This window comes from Coturnix japonica, unplaced genomic scaffold (assembly GCF_054131305.1).
Source record: "Coturnix japonica strain WE unplaced genomic scaffold, WE-NBRP24 Scf040, whole genome shotgun sequence".
In the NCBI taxonomy this organism is placed as follows: domain Eukaryota; kingdom Metazoa; phylum Chordata; class Aves; order Galliformes; family Phasianidae; genus Coturnix; species Coturnix japonica.
Genome location: NW_028188943.1, coordinates 4,717,255 through 4,738,140, shown reverse-complemented (window position 1 = coordinate 4,738,140; position 20,886 = coordinate 4,717,255). Strand labels below are relative to the sequence as shown.

Sequence of the window (20,886 nt, the reverse complement as noted above, 5' to 3'; positions counted from 1 at the left end):
TGTTTCCTCTTGAATCGTGGGGGTTTGCTCTGCTCCCCATCCCAGACAGCCAAGTCAGAGAGCAGAGAACCCATCAAGAGCCTTTTTGTCCCCCATTTTCCCTTCACATCCCTTACCCACTGCAGCTTTCACTTCCCTGAAGCTGCTCTCCCCATACACTGCTGGAAGGAGCCTTAAAGCCACAACGACCAGCCCTGGGGCTCAGGGTTTGGTGACAGGGATGCCTCATTGGGCATTGGGGTGCATCTAAAAGGGCTTCAATCTTTGGTTCTTGGGTTCAGGCCTTTGAGAGGGGTTCACCCTTTGATTCCTTGGGGTTATACACTTTTCTGACCCATTTGGCATCACGGTTCTGCTTTTAGTTGCCCTTTCTCCCCCATTTTCCATCTCTATGCCCCTCCAGGGCTCCATAGCAGAGACACTTTGCTGCAGCCTTCATATATAAACTTCATGTATGAACTTCATATAAAAGCAGAAGAGAAGCATGCAGACCAAGCAGCATCTGAGCGCAGAATGGATGCTGCCCATCCCATCTCTCTTCCTATCTACGTCTGCTCTCACTGTGCTTTTCAAGGGGGGAATCTTTCCCCATCTCCAATGCAAAGGGTCCCAAACTCCAAAGTGAGGGGAATAATAGATATGGATTTTATTGAGGGCTTTCTTAACAACTAACAACAACCAATTGGGGGTAACATTGGCTAATGGGTTAATATGGGCTAACTACAATTAGAGGCCGTACTTATAGGCCATGGCTGCTCTGATGAGCCATAGAATGAAAGATGACCAAGAGTAAAGACAGAAGAAAGGGAAGGAGGGACAGAGAGGCAGCAAAGCGAGGCAGTTCAGTGCTGGTAGATCCATTCACGTTCTGCTGTTGGGTGCGGATCTTCAGTCTGATGGGCCATCAGACGTTTGTTGTTTGACAGCGACTCCCGATGACAGTCCAGACTGATTTCCAACAAGTCCAACGTGGTGGCACTCAGCTGCCTGCCAGCACTGCCCCACTGCTGTGCCTGGGGGCAGGAGCACAGGAGAGGCCCCTTCCATGGGGACAGAGCCCTGTCCCGTGCCCCAGCACGCAGCCCCAAGCTGGGAGGGGTTACTGAGCTGGGTGGTCAGATGGGCAGCAGCCCATCACAGACCACACGCAGGGTCCTGCTTGCAAAGTACGCCACGGAAGCGTACATTGGCTGGGGCAGCACCCGCAGCAGGAGCCGATAGAGCAGCTCCTGGTCATAGTGCTGGGCATAAAATAGGGCAGAGCCCAGCACAGCAATGAGCAGCAGCTGGAGGCAGACGAAGATGAGGCAGATGGTCCTGTGGAGTGAAAGAGGGTCGGGAATGAGGCGTCTGTGCCCCATGGCAGCACAGCCCCATACGGTGCCAAAGGGGCTGCAGAGGGGTCCAGGCCATCAGCACATTGATGGGAACCCGGCTGCTGTTGGCAAAGAGCAATGAGGGGATACTCACTGCATCCAGAAGGAGAACCCACGTCTCCTCGCCCGCTCCTTCTTCTCCTGTAGGTGAAGATGGGGCAGAGATGGAGGTCAGGGTCTGCTGCACAGCAGGGGGATCATGCAGGACTCGGGAGCCCAGCAGCACAACAGTGCTGTAAGGAGCCCTGTCCTCAAGGAGACCCCATTGCATGGGGAGACCCCTGTTGGATGGGGTGAGGGTGCTGTGTGTTCTGCTCCTTACCAGCTGTGCCTCCACCAGCTCCGGCAACACAGCCCCAGGCTCACACTCCACCTCCATCTCCATCTGATGCTGCTGCCTGTGTTGAACAAGGCTTGGTTGGAGTCTATCACCACAGGGGGCTCCCGAACACTGTGTGCCCACCCCCCAGGGCTGGGATGGGGCTGCTCTGCCACACCGTGCAGGAACCAGAGCCCCATCTCCAGCAGCACTGCAGTCCCATTGCTGCCCCATGTATGTCAAAGACCCCCATGTGCAGGCAGGGTCCCATGGGTGGGTCCCACTCACCAGGCACCCTCCAGCTCCAGCTCCTCCCGCTCCTCTCGCAGGCGCTGTTTCTCTCTGCGCAGCACCTGGAAGACAAAACCATGAGCTCCAGGTCCACAACATGGGGGTGGGCAGACCCCACCCCTCCCCTCAACCCACCACCCTACCTCGATCTCCATTGTCTGAGCCTTCAGCTGCTCTTCCAGCTGGGCAATGAGCTGCTTCTCCTGCAAGACAATGCGTGTGCCATGAGGGGTGGCTGCGTTGGGTCCCATGGACCCGAGGGATTGGGACCGAGGTCCTCCTGCACAGCCAGAGGCGTGAGGATGCTGAGCTGTGAGGATGAGCCCTCACTGCCCCCTACCTGCTCCAGCTCCTCTTTACGGGCAGCCGTTCTTTCAGCCCTTATTTGCTGGGCATTCTGTGGGAAAGGAGAAGAGCAGCGGCCGTCAGGGCACCGGTGCTCCCATGGGGCTCCGTCCCCTCCTGCCTCCTCCATCGGGGCAAGCAGGACCTGCAGGGCTGGAGCTGCAGACCCACACGAGGGGACTTCTCCCACCCCACACCACACAGCAGCATCTCCTCACCTTCAACAAAGACTCCCTGGCTGTGGCCGTGCGGTTCTCCATGATCCGCTCATGAGCCTGTGGGAGGGGAAAGGAGCAGCGTTGTCCCCCGGCCCTCTGCTGCCATGCCATGGGCAGGGTGCCCTTCAGCTGGCAGCTTGGCCCTTCTGTGCCCGTCCATTCAGTGCTCACCTGCTCCAGCTCCTGCAGCAGCTCCACACGCTGCAGCGCTGTTAATGTTCCACTGGCAAACTGGGCCCGCATTGCTGCACCACTCGCACAGCTCCTTGCAGGACCTGCACCGCCTGCAGAATGGGGCTGGCAGGTTTGGCGCTGACCCACTGCCCCTACCCCACCCCGGCAGGGCTTCTATGAGGTCAGCGTGTAATTGTGATGTCACTTGAAGGTCACAGAAACAGAGCATGGTCTGTGCTGGAAGAGTCCCTGAAGGTCATTAAGAACCAGAGAATGGTTTGTGTTTGGGATGGAGGCTCCTTGAGGATCAAAGAACCGGCTTGTGTTGGAAGGGTCTTCGAAGTTCACATGACTGTAGGATGGTGTGGATGGAGGTGTTCCTTAATGAAAATAGAAGTATAGAAGGGTTTGTGGGGGAGGATCCTTGACAATCTTAGCACTGCAAGGAGGGTTTGTGTTGGAAAAGTCCGTGGAGATCTGAGGAAATACAGAACAGGTTGGTTTGGAAGGGTCCTGGAGGATCAAAGAAGCATGGAGTGGTTCTTTGTGTTCTTTAGGGTTGTTTTTAGGTTTGGGGTTCGGGTTTGTGTCTCTGTTGGGTTTGGGTTCTTGAGGGTTGTTTTTAGGTTTGGAGTTTGGGTTTGTGTCTCTGTTGGGTTTGGGTCATTTAGGGTTACTTTTAGGTTTGGGGCCTGTGTTTGTGTCTCTGTTGGTTTGGGTTCTTGAGGGTTGTTTTTATGTTTAGGGTTTGGGTTTGTGTCTATGTTGGGTTTGGGGTAGGGTTGTTTTTAGGTTTGGGGTTTGGGTTTGTGTCTATGTTGGGTTTGGGTTCTTGAGGGTTGTTTTTAGGTTTGGAGTTTGGGTTTGTGTCTGTGTTGGGTTTGGGTTCTTGAGGGTTGTTTTTAGGTTTGGGGTTTGGGTTTGTGTCTATGTTGGGTTTGGGTTCTTTAGGGTTGGTTTTAGGTTTGGGGTTTGGGTTTGTGTCTCTGTTGGGTTTGGGTTCTTGAGGGTTGTTTTTAGGTTTGGGGTTTGTGTTTCTGTCTCTGTTGGTTTGGGTTCTTGAGGGTTGGTTTTAGGTTTGGCGTTTGTGTTTGTGTCTCTGTTGGGTTTGGGTTCTTGAGGGTTGGTTTTAGGTTTGGCGTTTGTGTTTGTGTCTCTGTTGGGTTTGGGTTCTTTAGGTTGGTTTTAGGTTTGGGATTTGTGTTTATGTCTATGTTGGGTTTGGGTTCATTAAGGTTGTTTTTAGGTTTGGGGTTTGTGTTTCTGTCTCTGTTGGTTTGGGTTCTTGAGGGTTGGTTTTAGGTTTGGCGTTTGTGTTTGTGTCTATTGTGGGTTTGGGTCATTTAGGGTTACTTCTAGGTTTGGGGCTTGGGTTTGTGTCTATATTGGGTTTGGGTCATTTAGGGTTACTTTTAGGTTTGGGGTCTGTGTTTGTGTCTCTGTTGGTTTGGGTTCTTGAGGGTTGTTTTTATGTTTAGGGTTTGGGTTTGTGTCTATGTTGGGTTTGGGGTAGGGTTGTTTTTAGGTTTGGGGTTTGGGTTTGTGTCTATGTTGGGTTTGGGTTCTTGAGGGTTGTTTTTAGGTTTGGAGTTTGGGTTTGTGTCTGTGTTGGGTTTGGGTTCTTGAGGGTTGTTTTTAGGTTTGGGGTTTGTGTTTGTGTCTCTGTTGTGTTCGGGTTCTTTAGGGTTGGTTTTAGGTTTGGGGTTTGGGTTTGTGTCTCTGTTGGGTTTGGGTTCTTGAGGGTTGTTTTTAGGTTTGGGGTTTGGGTTTCTGTCTCTGTTGGTTTGGTTTCTTGAGGGTTGGTTTTAGGTTTGGCGTTTGTGTTTGTGTCTCTGTTGGGTTTGGGTTCTTTAGGTTGGTTTTAGGTTTGGGATTTGTGTTAATGTCTATGTTGGGTTTGGGTTCATTAAGGTTGGTTTTAGGTTTGGGGTTTGGATTTGTGTCTATGTTGGGTTTGGGGTAGGGTTGGTTTTTGGTTTGGGGTTTAGGTTTGTGTCTCTGTTGAGTTTGGGTTCTTGAGGGTTGTTTTTAGGTTTGGGGTTTGGGTTCTTTAAGGATTTTAGGTTTTGGGTTTGGATTTTGTGTTTGTGGGTTTGGGTTTGGGTTCTTGAGGGTTGTTTTTAGGTTTGGCGTTTGGGTTTGTGTCTCTGTTGGGTTTGGGTCATTTAGGTTTACTTTTAGGTTTGTGGTCTGTGTTTGTGTCTCTGTTGGGTTTGGGTTCTTGAGGGTTGGTTTTAGGTTTGGGGTCTGTGTTTGTGTCTCTCTTGTGTTTGGGTTCTTTAGGTTGGTTTAGGTTTGGGATTTGTGTTTATGTCTGTGTTGGTTTGGGTTCTTTAGGGTTGGTTTTAGGTTTGGGGTTTGGGTTTGTGTCTATGTTGGGTTTGGGGTAGGGTTGGTTTTTGGTTTGGGGTTTAGGTTTGTGTCTCTGTTGGGTTTGGGTTCTTTAGGGTTGGTTTTAGGTTTGGGGTTTGGGTTTGTGTCTCTGTTGGGTTTGGGTTCTTTAAGGTTTTTAGGTTTGGGGTTTGGATTTTGTGTTTGTGGGTTTGGGTTTGGGTTCTTGAGGGTTGTTTTAAGGTTTGGGTTTTGGGTTTGTGTCTCTGTTGGGTTTGGGTTCTTGAGGGTTGGTTTTAGGTTTGGGGTTTGGGTTTGCGTCTATGTTGGGTTTGGGTTCTTTAGGTTGGTTTTAGGTTTGGGGTTTGGTTCTTGAGGGTTGGTTTTAGGTTTGGGGTTTGGGTTTGTGTCTATGTTGGGTTTGTGTTAGGCTTAGGCGTTCAATTATGGTTAGGGTTAGGTCTAGTGTTTGGGATAGCGTTTGGGTCAGGTTTAGGGTTGTCAATCATGAGAGCAGCTGTTTTACGTTTTGCGGATAGCCTCTTGCACAACTTGGGCAGATACAGCCTGAAGGACAAAGGGCTGGCGTTAATATCAGCTCAGGAACAGAACTGGGAGTTGGCCACAGAGTTTGCTGTCAAGGGAAGATTAGAAAGTAGAAATGTGCTGGTGTTGAAGATAAGATGGCAGAACAGATGCCTCAGGTGGATGTAACATCAGCGGGAACCGCCCTGGGCAGCCCCCTTTAAAGGGTTGGGCATTTACAGCAAGAATGGCTATTAGCATTCATCCCACCACCATCAGAAATGTTAATTAATGCTTGGAATTTCTGCCCATGTTCTTGGAATGAATGACCACAGAAAGGCTATGCCTATCAATGGTATGAATGACCACGGATAGGCTATGCCTATCAATGGAATGAATGACCACAGATAGGCTATGCCTAGCAATGGTATGAATGACCACGGATAGGCTATGCCTATCAATGGAACGAATGACCACGGATAGGCTATGCCTATCAATGGAATGAATGACCACGGATAGGCTATGCCTATCAGTGGGTAGTCACTGCTTGTCTGGGTGTGTGGGTTGATGCAGCGATCCCCATGCACCCAGCCCCGCAATAAAAGGAACAGAACCCATTGGCGTGTCACAACATTCCTGTGTTGGTTTTCTCAGCTTTACCATGGCCATGGCTTTAGGGTCATTTATGGGTCATTTGGGGTCATTTGGGGTCTTTTGAGGTCATTTGGGGGGATTTGGGGTCACAGATCAGCTTCCAAAGCCCCTTATTTTAAAGGAGATTCCATGATCCAAAGAGAGGAGTTGCTGAGCTTCTTTTACCTCAACTGGTTAGCTGTATAGGAAGAAACAATAATTAACATGTGTTACATATACACACTCCTATATACGTATATATACATGAAATCACTGACTGCACTCCCCCAGCATCAAATTCCCTTGTGGTACACACTGGACGTCCCTGTGTTTCTCCAGCACCCACCGAGTGCACCCAGCTCCCTGGGGAAAAGCAGTTCCACGGAGAGGTTTGCCCTTTCCAGAGGCTGGAAGGACCCAAACTGCTTTTCCCAACATGTTCTTTACATGCACTACAGGGACCTCATCTCCCTCTGCAGTATGCAGGGGGATGGATTGGCTAGGACCATCACAATTGACAGATCCTCTAGTATTGACCAACCAAGTGGCTTCTGCCCAATGCTTCTCCCTGTGCTTCAATGTTCCACCACCCATTGCTTTCAACATAGCTTTCAACAACCCATGGTATCATTCAATCTTACCAGAGGCTGGTGCATGGTAGGGGATACGATAAACCCACTCAGTGCCATGATCTTTGGCCCAAGTATTTATAAGGGAATGTTTAAAAGGAGACCCATTATGAGATTCAATTCTTTCTGGGGTGCCATGTCAACACAGGACTTGTTTCTCAAGACCCAGTATGGTGTTTTGGGCGGTAGCATGGGGTACTGCGTGTGTTTCAAGCCACCATGGCAAGCGCATAACACCATTGTGAGATTGTGGCAAGGTGATATAATCAACCTGCCACGCCTCCCCATATTTGTCCTTCTGCCATCACCCTTCCCCCCAGAGAGGTTTCATCCTCTTGCTTAAACATGGCACACATGTGTCAGTCATGAATAACCTGTGCAATAGCATCCATAGTTAAGTCCACCCCTCGGTCTCCACCACACTTATAATGTCATGCCTCTTCCTTGATGGCCTGAGGTCTCACTGGCCCATTGGGAAAGAAACAATTCAACCTTGTTCTGCCAGTCTAAATCTATTTGAATCACCTCAAATCTTGCTGCTTGATCTACCTGATGTGAAGGATGAGAGAAGGGCCCCACAGTGAGGGAGAGAAAGAAACTGTCACAGAAACTGGGACGGGGGGCGGGAGGGAAGAGTAGTCTGGTAAAAGAAGAATGGGGAGTACAGACACTGGGTGTGGAATAACAAGGGGGATGAAGGCCATAAAGATAAGGATGCAACAGCCTGAGTACAGTGAGGTGACTGGATGTCCACAGGGCAAACTGGAACCAGTTTGGGGTGTGCCCCTTTTGCAGGGTTGAAAGTTTACAGCAAGGAAGATGATGAGCCTTCATCCCACCACCACCCCCACGACTCACTATGCACACACAGTGGGGGAGGGACTGCGTGCTAATGGGGTCTGAGGAATGTCATGAATATGTATCCCAATTCCTGCCAACTACTGATGATGTATTAGTTCAGCCTACATCTGTAGCACGCTTTCTCCTGACGGTGTGCAAGTGAGGTGGAGCTACCCCCCTTGCACCAGGGTGTGTGCGCATCACTCATTAAACATACCTGCTTTATAACTACTTGGTGGTTATGGAGTTTGATTCCGCAAGTCAGCTGCACTGTCAGGTGAGTGGTCAGTTCTCAGCTCAGGTGAGCCCAGTGAGCTGAGAGCATTGATGTAGGTGAGAACTGCTGAGCTGCAGGCTGAGGTCACTCTGTGAGCTCTGCACTGAACCAGCATCTGCTGGGAAGGGAAACTGATGAGCTGTGCATGTGCCTTTTCACTGTCCTGCTTGGCTGGTGACACTCGGTTTTGTGCAAGCCAGTGAGGGCTCCACAGGGCGATTCAAGCCAAACACATTTACAGTTGAGTGACAGACAATGTGCATTTGGACTTCCAGACTTCTGCCTTAACAACACTTTCAAACCAAGTCATCTAGCATTTCAAAATGACTACTGCTCAATGCACTGGGCATGGAATTCTTCTTCCAAGCCATGCCCGATACCATCAGTCCTGCTGAGGTTTCCTGTGCAGAGTTGTCTGTTTCCTAATTACTGTGCCTACTCTGCAAGGAGTAAAACCATGCTAACCTTATGGCCAGAAAAAGAAGTTGGAAGGAAGAAAAGAACTCCAAGTAATTGTTTCTGCCATTCACCTCTCATAACTCAGTGCTGAGGTTGCTGACACAATACAAATGAATGCTGGTGACAGATTAGGGCATTCCTAGAGAAGAATCACACTGCTTTATGTTTGGTATTTCTGTTTGCCTCACTTGTTTTCAGCACAACTTGATATCTCTGTTTAAAATAAAACTGTATCCCAGTGTACCAGATTCTGTGCTCATCTGATAGAATCCATCAGGAGCACCAGAAAACAGGCCCTTACTGGATATATTTAGGTGACTAAACAAGAGGGACACACACTGGCATCCCAAAAGGAAGGTCTTCCACACCAAAGAAAATACAAAACTTTTCTGGTATCTTCCTTCAGAAAGTAAAGAAGTTACAAACTGGGTCGTTTCAGACCATGCAGGCTTCAGCATCTGGGAAGCCTCTGTTATTAGAGGAGGAAAGGGCTCAGGCACCTGAATAAGAGCCATGACTTTCAGGACAGCAGCCACTCCCGTTCTTTTCCATCCAAAGCTGTCATTTAGCTTTCTCTGCGTCTATTTCATGCAGCCATTCATTAGTTCTGCACTGCAAAGAATGTATATCAAGGGAACCAATCTAATGTCCTTAATTTCCTGATGAGAAATCTCTCTCAGTCTCTTGCAATAGCACTGATCACCTAGAGCAGAGGAAATTAAAGCGCACAGGAAAAAGTTCCTCGGGTGGCAAAAGTTGAATCACAGTGTCACCTGCTGGAGACCAACATCTCGAGGGAAGCAGGATGGATGTTGCAGCCAAATGTGCTCCTCCACCACTGGTTTACTGAGACGTACCCATGAGCACCACACATCTGTGCGGTCTGTCTGTCCATAGAGCTACAAAGGCAGAAGTAGAACAACTAAATGGTTTGTTGTGGTTGTGTGCTGTGACTGATATCAGTCCTTGGACCTGTTAGACTTCACAGTTGGGTTGAGAGTTTTTTCTGGTCATCCTGGCTTTCTGGTGCTCCCTGCACAGTGACACCATCCCTTCTGACCCCTTCTGTCACCCCATTTAGTCCAACTGATTGTGATTTGAAAGTAACCCCTCCATGGTGCTTCCAAATTCCTAACCAAGTGGGAAACGAGCCATGGGACCCATCTAATATCTGTTAGATGTGGCCGCAAAATAAATCTATCATCAAGCCCTTTGCACTGATGCTTTTCAGTGTAATTCCTAGCATGGGTTTGTTTACCTTTCCTTGAGCCTGCAGGTCATTTCTAGCAGTAACAATGCTTACTGCAGGTCACTCAACAACACCACGTAATGACTATGGGTCTTACTTGAAATCCATTCCTGACCAGTATGTGGCCACAGAACAGCCCTGGAATTTGCTACTTCTTTCACTTGACACCAGAGGGAGTGCTGTATCATTACATGCAGCAAAGACCTTGGCTACTGCTAAAGCAATGGCTGGAAAGAATTACCATCACCTCTGGTCTCCTTTATCACGCAGGCCATCTCTCTGATTAAAATACAACAGAGAAAGAAATAGGAAAAGATCAAAAAACAATTACAGAATCACAATGAAAAGATTCAATAAGAACCAAAACTTACCTCGTGTCTCTGCTGTAAGCACAACCATGTGTGACAGAAGCCTCATAGGCATCAAGGGACTGGTCAAGAAAACAAGCACTGGTTTTGATTTGCTCTTTGCACAGCGTCCAGAAGAACTGTGCACATCTCTCTCCATTGCTCCTTATGCCTTCCAAAACACCTTCAGCAAGTCTCGTCATCGTTTCTGCCATTGTTGGGTCCTGTATGAAATGACGTGCACGTTGAGGGTAAACATGAAAACACATGGAACTCCAGTCAACTCTGTTCCCCTAAGGATTAAATGTGAAGCAGCAAATGGTTTGACCGCATATCACAGCAGACTCTGTACAGAGGATACTACTTGTGTTACAAAAGAGACTGAACAACATCAGCACAAGGCCTTATCAACACTGACTGCACAAAGAGACTGGGGAGTGAGGGCCCATGATACTCTGACAGTATATGGAGCTGCCTCTGGTTCCAGAGGAAACCCTGTTTCAGTCAGTGCTACCTACGCTGTCCTGTGCAGATGCCTGAAGTCACGTGCAGCAAAAGCATTTACAGATCTCAACTTGAACCTTCAGATCTCCATTCAGGTGAGGTCCAGCAATGCTCATTTTCATCATAAACTGTACAGAAATATTACTTCAGAACCCAACTTTACAGCGTGATCATTTCAAATAGCTTCTCACTGGCAAGAGAAACAGCAATTGAGTCTGTGAGACATTTGGCAGAGCACAAAGCCAAAATCCCCATGCTGCTTTGTCACACTTTGCCATCAATCTCAGCTCACCTAACGCAACAGTGAACAAAAACCTGTTTCCTTCCCTACCTCAAAGTCTGCTAAACACGCTGATGAAAACATATTTCCTGAGGTGCTCAGACACTGCTGCAACAGCGATCGCATGTGTGTGTAAAAGCTCTATCCAAAGTCTACACTAAACAGGCTGACTTTACCCATTCTCAAAATCAATCAATACATACGTGAATCTGAAAACATATGAAGCAGAGCAAATTCCAGTCCCTCTACCTTCTCCTGGATGTGGGTTCTTCCAGCAGACTGAGGCTTCTGACCGTCCTTGCTTTCTTCTCCTCTTCGGAGTTTGCTCAGGTGCTCATCTGAGATCCAATCCTTAAGAGCAGTCAGGAGCCCATCAACTTCAGAATTCGGTGGTAGTTGTAGTATAGTCACATCATCAGCTATTTCAGCTTTCAACTTGATGATCTTCCAAGCCAAAACCTGAGCAGATGGGCATGCGCCAGAGCACATCAGTTCTGCTCATTATCCACTGAATGATGTAAAAATGATATGTCAAACAAATAAGAAGTAGATACAGACACCCCATAAAATTCAAAAGATGGTCCTAGCAGCAAGCTTTATTTTCTCTGCCCACTTCCCCCTCATAGAATCTATTCTTTCTCCAACTAATTAAACTCATGAAACAAATGAAATTAGAAAAGTTTCCTTATTTCAACAGGTATGCAGAGAATGTTCCATTGCTGAATGGCTTTTGAGTGAATTTCCCACTTTGCCCAACTCTTACTTGATCCCTTCCTGATGCTGCCCTCACTTCCTCCTGCATGAAAAGTGTCATCTGTTGTGCCACTTCACCAGTATCCTTACGCATCTCTGCCACTATAAACTGATATTTACACTACAACAAAACAGAACAAGGAATTCTGTTTTTCTTCTGACCTACAAAGGAATCTTGTCCAGGTAAGAAAACACCTTACATTCAAGATAGACGAAACAAGCTTCTGCTGTCCTTATCTATTGAGTACTTCTTCCCTAGAATCCCGTCATTTACCTGAAATAAAAGAAAAATACTCAAATATCTGTGTACAGAAAACTCGATTTTTTTGGTAAACAACACTCCGAAATCCTTTGACGGAGTTCCTGAGCAGCAGAGTGATTAAACCAACAACTGCTTTACCCTTTCTCTTCTTGTAAACAAGTGACAGAACAGTAGAGACCACACTGCAAAAATGCCTCAAGAACTCAGAAACACAGAGGGGGAAGGTAATTGACTGCATTCACACCCTTCCTGTCACAGAAAAACCAAGTCATCAGCTTTGCTGACATCCCGTTCAGACAACCAGCAGTGTTAACTCAGACTTGGAGAGTTACTGATCATAGGAAATAATTCCTCTCGACAGATTTCTTATGGATTCATTTGCTTCCTCAAGGTCGTCCTGACATTTGGCAATTTCCTTCAGCAGCATTTCAAGCCTTTTCACTTCTGCATCCTTCTGCTGTAGAAATATCACATTCCAAACAGGATGAACCAGATCATTTTAGAAACAATTACAAGCCAAGTTGCATTTTAGTGTTAAAAGGATCCGATAAACTTCCATTTCCGTGTTTCAAGTACATTAAAGAAAGAAGCATTAAACCTGGTAAACACAGCATGGCTTCAGATAATGACCACCAAGTGAAAGGGCAAGTAACGCAATAAGCGTCCTTACATTACCGCACTGCTTTTAGATTATCCAGAGAGGCTTCTTGCTCCATCAGAGCTTCTTCTCTTCCATGGAGCTGCAAAAATCAAGGGGAAAAGGTTGAAATAGCTCCAAAACCTGTTCAATTTTCACTTAATGCCAATTTGGCACTATAAAAAAAAAAAAAAAAAAAAAAAAAAGGTTGTTGACTGCTATACCTTTGAAGTAGTATCACTCCATAAAATGATGTACTGTTTGCCTCTGAAATCTCTCTCTGAAATCAGTTAATTCAAATATGGTTGGAGTTTTAGTAGCTGAAGCTGGTTCCAGGTTTGGAAACAGCTGTGACTTCTTTCTCTCCCTGAGAAATGTAAGATCTGTGTCTCCCTTCCAGTGTTTGAAAAGACCTGAGGTGCAGTGAGAGGAGCCAGAGAGTGTTTCTTCTGCTGCGTGTTTTATTCCTCACAGAGTGAAAATAGTCACGTCTCAGAGGTGTGAGAATAATCCTATGAATTTTGTGACCAAAGCTTTTGTAAAGGCTTCTTTTTTACTCAGTGATGTTCCAAACACAGAGAAGTCTAAGTCTGTTACGCCCTTCAGACTTACAAGCCCAGCAAGCATACAAAAAACTTCTGCATAAGTGTTAAGAGCTTTATGCGTCAGCAAGCAAGCTTCCCATTCCTATTTGTGTACAGGTGCCTTATTACACTATTGACAGCTTTTCAGCCTAGAGGTCTGGCGTAGGTTTTGTGTTTCCAGAAAAAATAGCGTGTTGGTAATTTTATTAAGAGAGCCACAAGACAGATTTGGGAAGGGAGACGCACGATCCTCTCCCAAAAGGAAGGAGGCAGCAGTATTGCTGCCCATCAGTCCAAACTGTATCAGCATCTGTCGGTTCCAAATGTCCTTTCCCCACAAAAAAGGCAACACAAAAATCAACTTGGTCTCTCCTTACCATCACCCTCTTCAGGTACGTATCCAGGCTTATTCTTATAACAGAAGAACATTGAAGGCGCATTGAGAAAGCCAGCACGAGCTCTCTGCTCTGGGATAGGTGCTGGTTCATCAGCAATTATAGCACCATCAGATGGAGGATTGTCTGATGGCACAGTCGTCATCTCAGCTTTGGACAGAAATTGAGCCAAACGTGAAGACTGAATTACTTCAGAACAGCAACACTAACCCCACAGTGCCCTTATTTCTGAGCTGAGCTGTCTGCAGCAATGTGTACTACTGAATCAGTGAGTAACTGTGAGGGTTTGACATCCCAGAAAACATTAACCAGCAACTGAAGAGGACTGGTTTCAAATTACTTGGGGGAAGTCTGTGCTTCTTACCAACTAACCTCAGTCTATTACCATGGTAGCTGTTACTGAAACTTTTACTGTTCAAGAAGTCATCCTTTAGTTGCATGCTCCTGAGACAACCAGAACACTGCTCTCAGTCTCTGAAATGTAACAGACAGGTGCATAACAAATATTATAGGTATTAGATATTTGAAACGCATGTAATTACACACCTGAACAACAGATACTAGCAGACTAGGTTGACATTGTGAGTTAGGATTCTGACAGGATCAACAGTTTTCATCACTTGCTTCATTTTGGACTAGGCATACAGAACAGCTAAAGAAAAAGACATTTTCGAGTAATTCTGAGTGGTCTTTGGAGCATCTACTTGCTCAAGTTTAAAGGAGAATCGCTGAAGAGAAGCTCTGGTATTAGTTTTGCTTGGATTCCGGCAGGCAGTGCATTAGGAGGCAGCATGGTTGTTTCTCACCAAACAGATTATACAGTCCCATTGACCTTCCTGCCTTTTTAGCAAAGACAGATCCACATTTCTCTTGTGCAGTATTACGGCTGGCTTTGAAACTTGCAGCACATTCAGTAAGAGAGGGCCATTACTGTGTTTCCCACATAGCTGGATTTGGGCTTTGGCATGAAACAGTGCCACAGTGTAGCTGTAAGCAACACCACGGCATCTCTCCAAACAAGCTGTAGAGCAAGAATGACTTTGTCAGCTACTGACAGATCTGAGAAGCATTCATCAATGATCTTCATTAGGCAGTGCTTTCTTTGAAGACAGGGTTTGTGCTCTTCTTGTGCTTCTGCACCATCATTCACCATCATTCACAAACTCATCTGCCTTTCTTTGCCAAAGCTAAGCAACAGTATTTAGATTAATGAGAATCAGCTGGAATGCAAGTAACAAAAAAGCATTTGGGGTAATGCAAGCTAGGAACCAACCTCGGCAAGATTCCAGTGTGAACCACATTCTTCATAGCTTCAAATGCTAGGAAAGCATCATCAGTTTTGCCTTCAACTGCATCCAGCACTGCAAGTGCTATATGTTCCTCTTCTTCATAGGCTGCAACCTGAAAGACCTACAAGCAAAGTGAAAAACAAGTTATACCTAACGTACACACTGATACTTGGAACAGCTGGTGCATGCCAACAGCCAGGAAGGAATCGGGTAGGAGAAAGTTAACAACATTGCTCCTTTTCCTCTAAGACAAGAAAATACTTCTGGAAGAAAGTAGGTGCTCAGGGAGGTCAGTGTCATCCAAGCAGATACAGTTCTACAACTAAGAGAAGTTCTCAACAAATACTGTTTCCCCCTTCACCAGATACATTCTGATACTACCAAATCTCATCGTTAGCACAACCCAAAAGAAACCCAACAACAACAACTACAAAATAAATAAACAAACACAACAAAAAGCCCAAGCAATGTAAATGTGGCTCATTTCCAGCTGGGACAGACCTGCTTTCTTCAGCTTGTCAGGTATGATGCAATGTGTTGGTTCTAGGAGAAAAGCAATGCTGATAACACACCAATGTTTATAGCTCCTGCTAAGCATGTTGTGCACAGACAAAGCTGTTCTCAGGAAAGGATCCAAGGAGCTGGGAAAGAACAGAATTAGGACAGCTGGTTTACGCTGGCCAAAGGGGTGTTCTGTACAGTATGGCATGGTGCTTAGCCATCTTCTGGGTCTAACCACAGCCAAAAGCTTGTATATTGTCATATAACACCCTCTACTCTACTCTTAGATCAATCCATCTGCACCTGAATGTCCACATGATGGAAATGCTTGTAGAGAGGATCAGTCAGTTCAGGAACATTTTTGTTCTCCCTGATGGTTTCCAAGCTAATCAGAAGTTTCTTTGCCCAATGTATTCCTTCTGGTCACAGAACAATTCAGACTAGCACCCTGTTGAAGAAAAGAAATAGAAGCTATCTCAAAAAATCCAAATCAAGTGTTACCTTGTTTGGTTCTTACTGGTTTTTCCCCATGTGCCGGGCTGTGTGCTCTGCTGATTCCCATTCCTGCCTGTTCATGCAGTAGGGACCAATGTGCAGCAGTCTGGTATTTATAAGGAAGACTCTTCTAATGCAGTCTTCAAACAAGAATTTACCAGCAGTTACTGTTAATTGTTTATTGCCTTCACCCAGGACTTGGAAAACCAAATCTAGAAGGAACTGCATTAGAAGACCAGTGGATTATTCCAGCTTGCAGTGCCCACATATTTGGGAAGCTTGCTTCATCACTTCATTCCTACATTGGCAGTGAGTAGTTACAATTGCTTTATCTTTTTTGTGTTATCACAAATGTTTTAGAGCAAACAGCTGTGTCTTGTTGTGTGCTTTCACAGTGCCTGTACGTGTTCTGGTAACCTGCTTTGGATGCCTGAAAGCAACTTTTAACTACAGCATAAGCTCTTAAAACTCAGAGGATCGAGGTGTACCAGCAATTTAATCTGGTGATATTATCCTCAGGATGATAGGAAAAAAACTGGACTAATGTGACACTGCCTGCTGTAAAACCAAGTTTCTGTAGAACTTTAAATACATTTATTAAAATCCCCTCTCCAAACCAGAAGCACATGATGTCTGTTCAGCCTTCTAATTTCACGTCTTGAAACAATCGAACCCAGCACGCCCCATAGTACCTCTGAGCATGTATTTCTGTGCTTCATGCTAATATGTTCCCAATGCAGCATTTGCCCCCACACACCGTGTGCACACAGCCTCACCTGGCATAAACAGCTGTATGCGCACAGTGCTGCTGACTTCCCAGCACAGAATGCCCTACCACAAGGTCTAGCCTGGTTCCTTCCAAGCTGCTAAGAGCAGACATAAAACACGCGTTGTTTTAGTTTTGACCATGTGTGTATAGTTATACAACTGAACACTTAGACAGCCAATAGGTAATGTAATGTAAATGTAAACACAGGGTATACAGATGCTTCATAGAAATGATTAATATGATAGAAGGATAAAGGGAAAATGCTCACCAACACTGAAGGTCCACAGTAAAGTCAAAAAAAAAAAAAAATCACCAGAGGAAGAAATCCTGCCTTAGATCTGGTCAGCCCTTACATGAGATCTGGGAGAGGTGGAGCCAAGCTCCACCCCTTCCAGTAGCACAGCTGAATTACCTTCACCTGTGCTCCTGCAGCTGACTCATTGCTTGCCTCAGGTGGTCAATCAGATGTTCAGGCTGTGATCAACAGTTTCCCATACACTTTGTTAAGGTCAAAATACACTTCAGAAAAGCTGGTAAAGCAATTGCTCTGCCAGTTGTCCTCCAACTTTGCTGTCGCTCTAATTTGGCTGTTAAGATCTGCAAGCTCCACCACAAATTACACACCAACTTTGCTTTCTTTCAGAGCTGTTTTTTGAACACCTGCCATGTGTTCAAGGGATGGACTTCTGCAGGGACACTCCAGAACTGGTTGGGAACGCAGCTGTCTCAAGCAAACACAAAACAGTCCAAAACTTACCTGAGAACATCTGGCACAACTCCAAACTTGAGTTTCTCACAATGGTGATGTGTTGGTGCGTCTGGGAGGAGGTGACCCAAATTTACAAGGTGGGCATCTCTGTCCTTTTTCCCAGCTGAAATGCGTTTGAGGATCCAGACTCAGCAAATATCTTCTTGTCTTGTTTGCATTATCACTTCTGTCTTCAGATTCATTGTGCTGATTCCCTTAGTTGTCAGAGGGAGTGGGGTGTGACCAGGACTCAGCCGGGCTGTGATCAAACTGCATGTACAGCCTCAGAAACTGCTCAGGAAATGGTTGAAAGAGCCACTTCTTCTTCCTTGAAACTTCTGGCCTGCTGCAGCTTTGATTCTTTAGGGAAGAACAGACATAGCTGTGATTGTCAGGGTCTTTGTGGTTTGATTCTGGTTTCTGGGGCACAATGAAGTGCGTGGAGTGCAGGGTGATGGCACTCTAAGGACATTTCCATTTGGGTTGGATTTCCAGGTTGCTATGTTCAGTTAGGGGAGTCGTGGCACTGAGGTCTGTGTGCAAGGTCTTGCAGGCAGGCTCAGACTGTGCTGATGGCTGAAGTTGCTGTCTCTGTGTGCTTGCAGCCAGCACCCTGCTGCCCAACTCATGCCACCCACGTGTTTCCCTGGCGTGTTGAAACAAGCAGGAAATCCTGAAACTTGGGAGTTTCAAAAGCAGTGTGATTTGTCTCCTCGGGCAAAGTCCTCAGCCAGAACTGCAGTAGAGACACCCCCTGGAGCCAGCAACTGGGGGTCGAAAGTACTGGATTGGAAGGGGTCAGTGCCAGGCACCCAGCTAACCTGTGGAGGTAACAATGTGCCTAGAACTAATTTGGCCCTGGACTTCCAGAGAGCCTACTTTGAGTTTTTTCTGTTGCCTACTTGGAGGAATCTCACAGGCTAGAGTGCTCAAAGGTAAGGGGGCCATGAGAGCTGGGCAGCATTTAAATAGCGCTTCTTTGGAGCTCAGGATTGGTGCATCCCTCAGAGAAGGAAATAGGGAAGGGGGGTGTCCTGGAAATGGGTGATGCTGAGATGGTGAAGATGTTGAACACCTTCTTTACTTTGTTTTTCACTTCAGTGACTGCCCCTTGGGACTCCTGGGCCCTGGAGGGAAGAGAGAGAGCTTGAGAAATGGAGAGCTTCCCTCTGGGTGAGGAGGGGGTGATCTGAGAGCATCTGGTTGGGATCAGCGTGCACAATCCATGGACTCTGATGGGATGCATCCACATGTGTGGAGGGAGCTGGCAGAGGTGATTGTCAAACTCTTTATCATCTTTGACAGGTCTTGGAGAAGTGCCTGAAAGCTGGAGGAGAGCCTGTGACACTGCAGTCTTCAGAAAGGGCAAGGAGGAGGATCCGGTAAACTGCAGGGCAGTCAGTCTCACCTCTCCCTGGAAAGGTGGTGGAACAGCTTGGTCTGGATGCCATCTCCAGGCAACTGGAAGGGAAGAAGTTTACCAGCAGTAGTCAGCTTGGATTCACTGGGGAAATGTCATGCTCAGCCAACCCTGCAGCCTTCTGTGATGGCATCACCAGCTGGGTAGATGTGGGGAGAGCAGTGGATGTGATCTACCTTGACTTCAGCAAGGCTTTTGATACTGTCTCACATGACATCCTGGTAACAAAGCTGAGAAAGTGTGGGATAGATGAGTGGATGGTAAGCTGGGCTGAGAACTGTCTGACTGTCTGAGCTCAGAGGGTTTTGATCACCAGCACAGAGTCCAGTTATAGACCTGTGGCCTGCACTGTTCCTCGGGGTTTGTTCATGTGTCTGGTCTTGTTCAGTATCTTCACTGATGACCTTGATGAGGGGATAGTGTCCACGCTCAGTAAGTACACCTATGATACAAAGCTGGGAGGAATGGCTGACACACCTGAAGTCTGTGCTGCCATTCAGCAAGACCTGGACAGACTGGAGAGCTGGGCACTAATAAACAAGAAGTGGTTTAACAAAAGCAAGTGCAGAGTCTTGAATCTGGGAAGGAATAGCAGCAATTATCAGTACAAGGGCATGCAATGTTGTGTGGGCACATGGTGTGCAAAGGAAGAACAGTGCTGGGATGGGCTGTGGTGGGCCGAAGATGCATAGTGGACCGAAGATGGTAGATGCTACTCTGGACCAAAAGTCATGCAGCAGCTCATGGAGTGTCACTGGACAAATCAGGCTGTGCGCTGTTTGTGAATCTCTAATTGTGATGGTTTATTGATTGACTGCAATCAAACTACAAGTACTGAGTTGGGCAGCAACTGAAACACTGCGCACTGCAGACGCTGCCTTGTGATGTTTCTCCTCTCAGTCTTTCAGCTGCAGCTTCTGCATCATCTCTGCAAGGCTGTTCATCGCTGCGGAGAACTGGAAAGAAACAAAGCAAGCGTAGAAGTAGGACAGAAACAATCTAGGGAGATCTCATGAAGAAACTCTGACCAGTAAACATCCAGAATGGCCCCGTGTGGAACAGCATGTTCCTTTCATTCAGGTCACTGACACTACTTCCCAGGACACACTGCCTATGCTCTGTCGTGGAAAGGCTGTTTCAAAGGTTGCAGTGCCCGACATGGCAAGCTTCTTTATCACAGCAAAACCTTCTGGCTGTTACCAACCACATCCTTCTCAAGACAGAGGAAGGCATCCAAGCTCCCCATGGCAGCTCTCACTGACAGTGTCATTTCCTCAAACACACAGCTGGCTGCTTTTCTATTCCATTGCTTCCCTCAGGATTTTACCATCTCTTTCATATCTGACAGATGGAGGCACTGAGACCAACAAGAAAATGTGTGTCTGTGTTCACCAAGGACTCACCTCTATATGTGCAGCTCTCTGAGAAGCCTTTTTCAATTCCCTTCTCCTTTCTTTTTGTCATTGTCTTCTTTCTATAAAGCAAGAATACCAATGAATTCATTTTGTTAACAGCAAAACTGCAGAAACATGGGTGCTGTGAAAACAAATGGCAGTCCAAAGACAAAGCAAATGGGACTAGGAAGTCTCTCAGACATTTCCAGGGGGACATACAGAAGACTACTGTGAAGTTAACAGAAAGAGATGCATTTAGGTATGCTGGCACCTCACTGCCTTTGGACTTTGTAGCCTTCAACTCTTATCCAATCTACAGAGCAGGAAAAAGCAGGACGGTACCTTCACCAGGACGGTACCGCAGCACCTTCTTACCTCCTTGCTTGGAGCTCAGTGCTGGGGCAGGCCCAGGGTGTGCTGCTAGGGCCGGCACACTGTCTCTGTTCTGGCCCCTGGCTCTTTTGGTAGCAGGCAACTGCGCTGCAGTCTGTTTCTCTTTGTCCAAACCCTTGCGTTTACACCCAGCCAGGGTCTTGGAGACAGAGCTGGGACCTGCTGTTACAGGAAGCCCTCCAGCCTGAAGATGAGCTCCCTCCGAAAGCACTTCCTGCACCACTTTCACATAGATGTTTCCATTTGGCTCCAGGCGTACATCTGTTATAATCAAGAAAGGAGAAGCAGTAAGATTTAAAGAGTGACCAAGGCTAATTTCTGTAGCAAAATGGGCCACAATACTAGGAAATCTCATCTTGCGTGTTCACAGTAGCGGATCTTAGGATCTTAGCTGAAGGGTGGGTTTGCATTTCAAATCTGGACAGGGAAGGTAATTGTAAATCCCAGGG

At 46.7% G+C, this 20,886-nt stretch overlaps 1 protein-coding gene across 1 annotated transcript; it reads right to left on the bottom strand.

The window, feature by feature from the left end:
* Nucleotides 1–731: 731 nt before the first annotated feature.
* Nucleotides 732–2,863, bottom strand: LOC146753077 (uncharacterized). The gene is made up of 8 exons (XM_085531117.1): nucleotides 2,721–2,863; nucleotides 2,550–2,606; nucleotides 2,327–2,383; nucleotides 2,130–2,189; nucleotides 1,984–2,048; nucleotides 1,699–1,774; nucleotides 1,471–1,517; nucleotides 732–1,317 (listed from the first exon to the last, which is right to left on the bottom strand). Exons 1-8 carry the CDS (start codon nucleotides 2,790–2,792, stop codon nucleotides 1,116–1,118), a joined length of 636 nt encoding a protein of 211 aa, XP_085387243.1. The 5' UTR covers nucleotides 2,793–2,863; the 3' UTR covers nucleotides 732–1,115.
* Nucleotides 2,864–20,886: the final 18,023 nt, after the last annotated feature.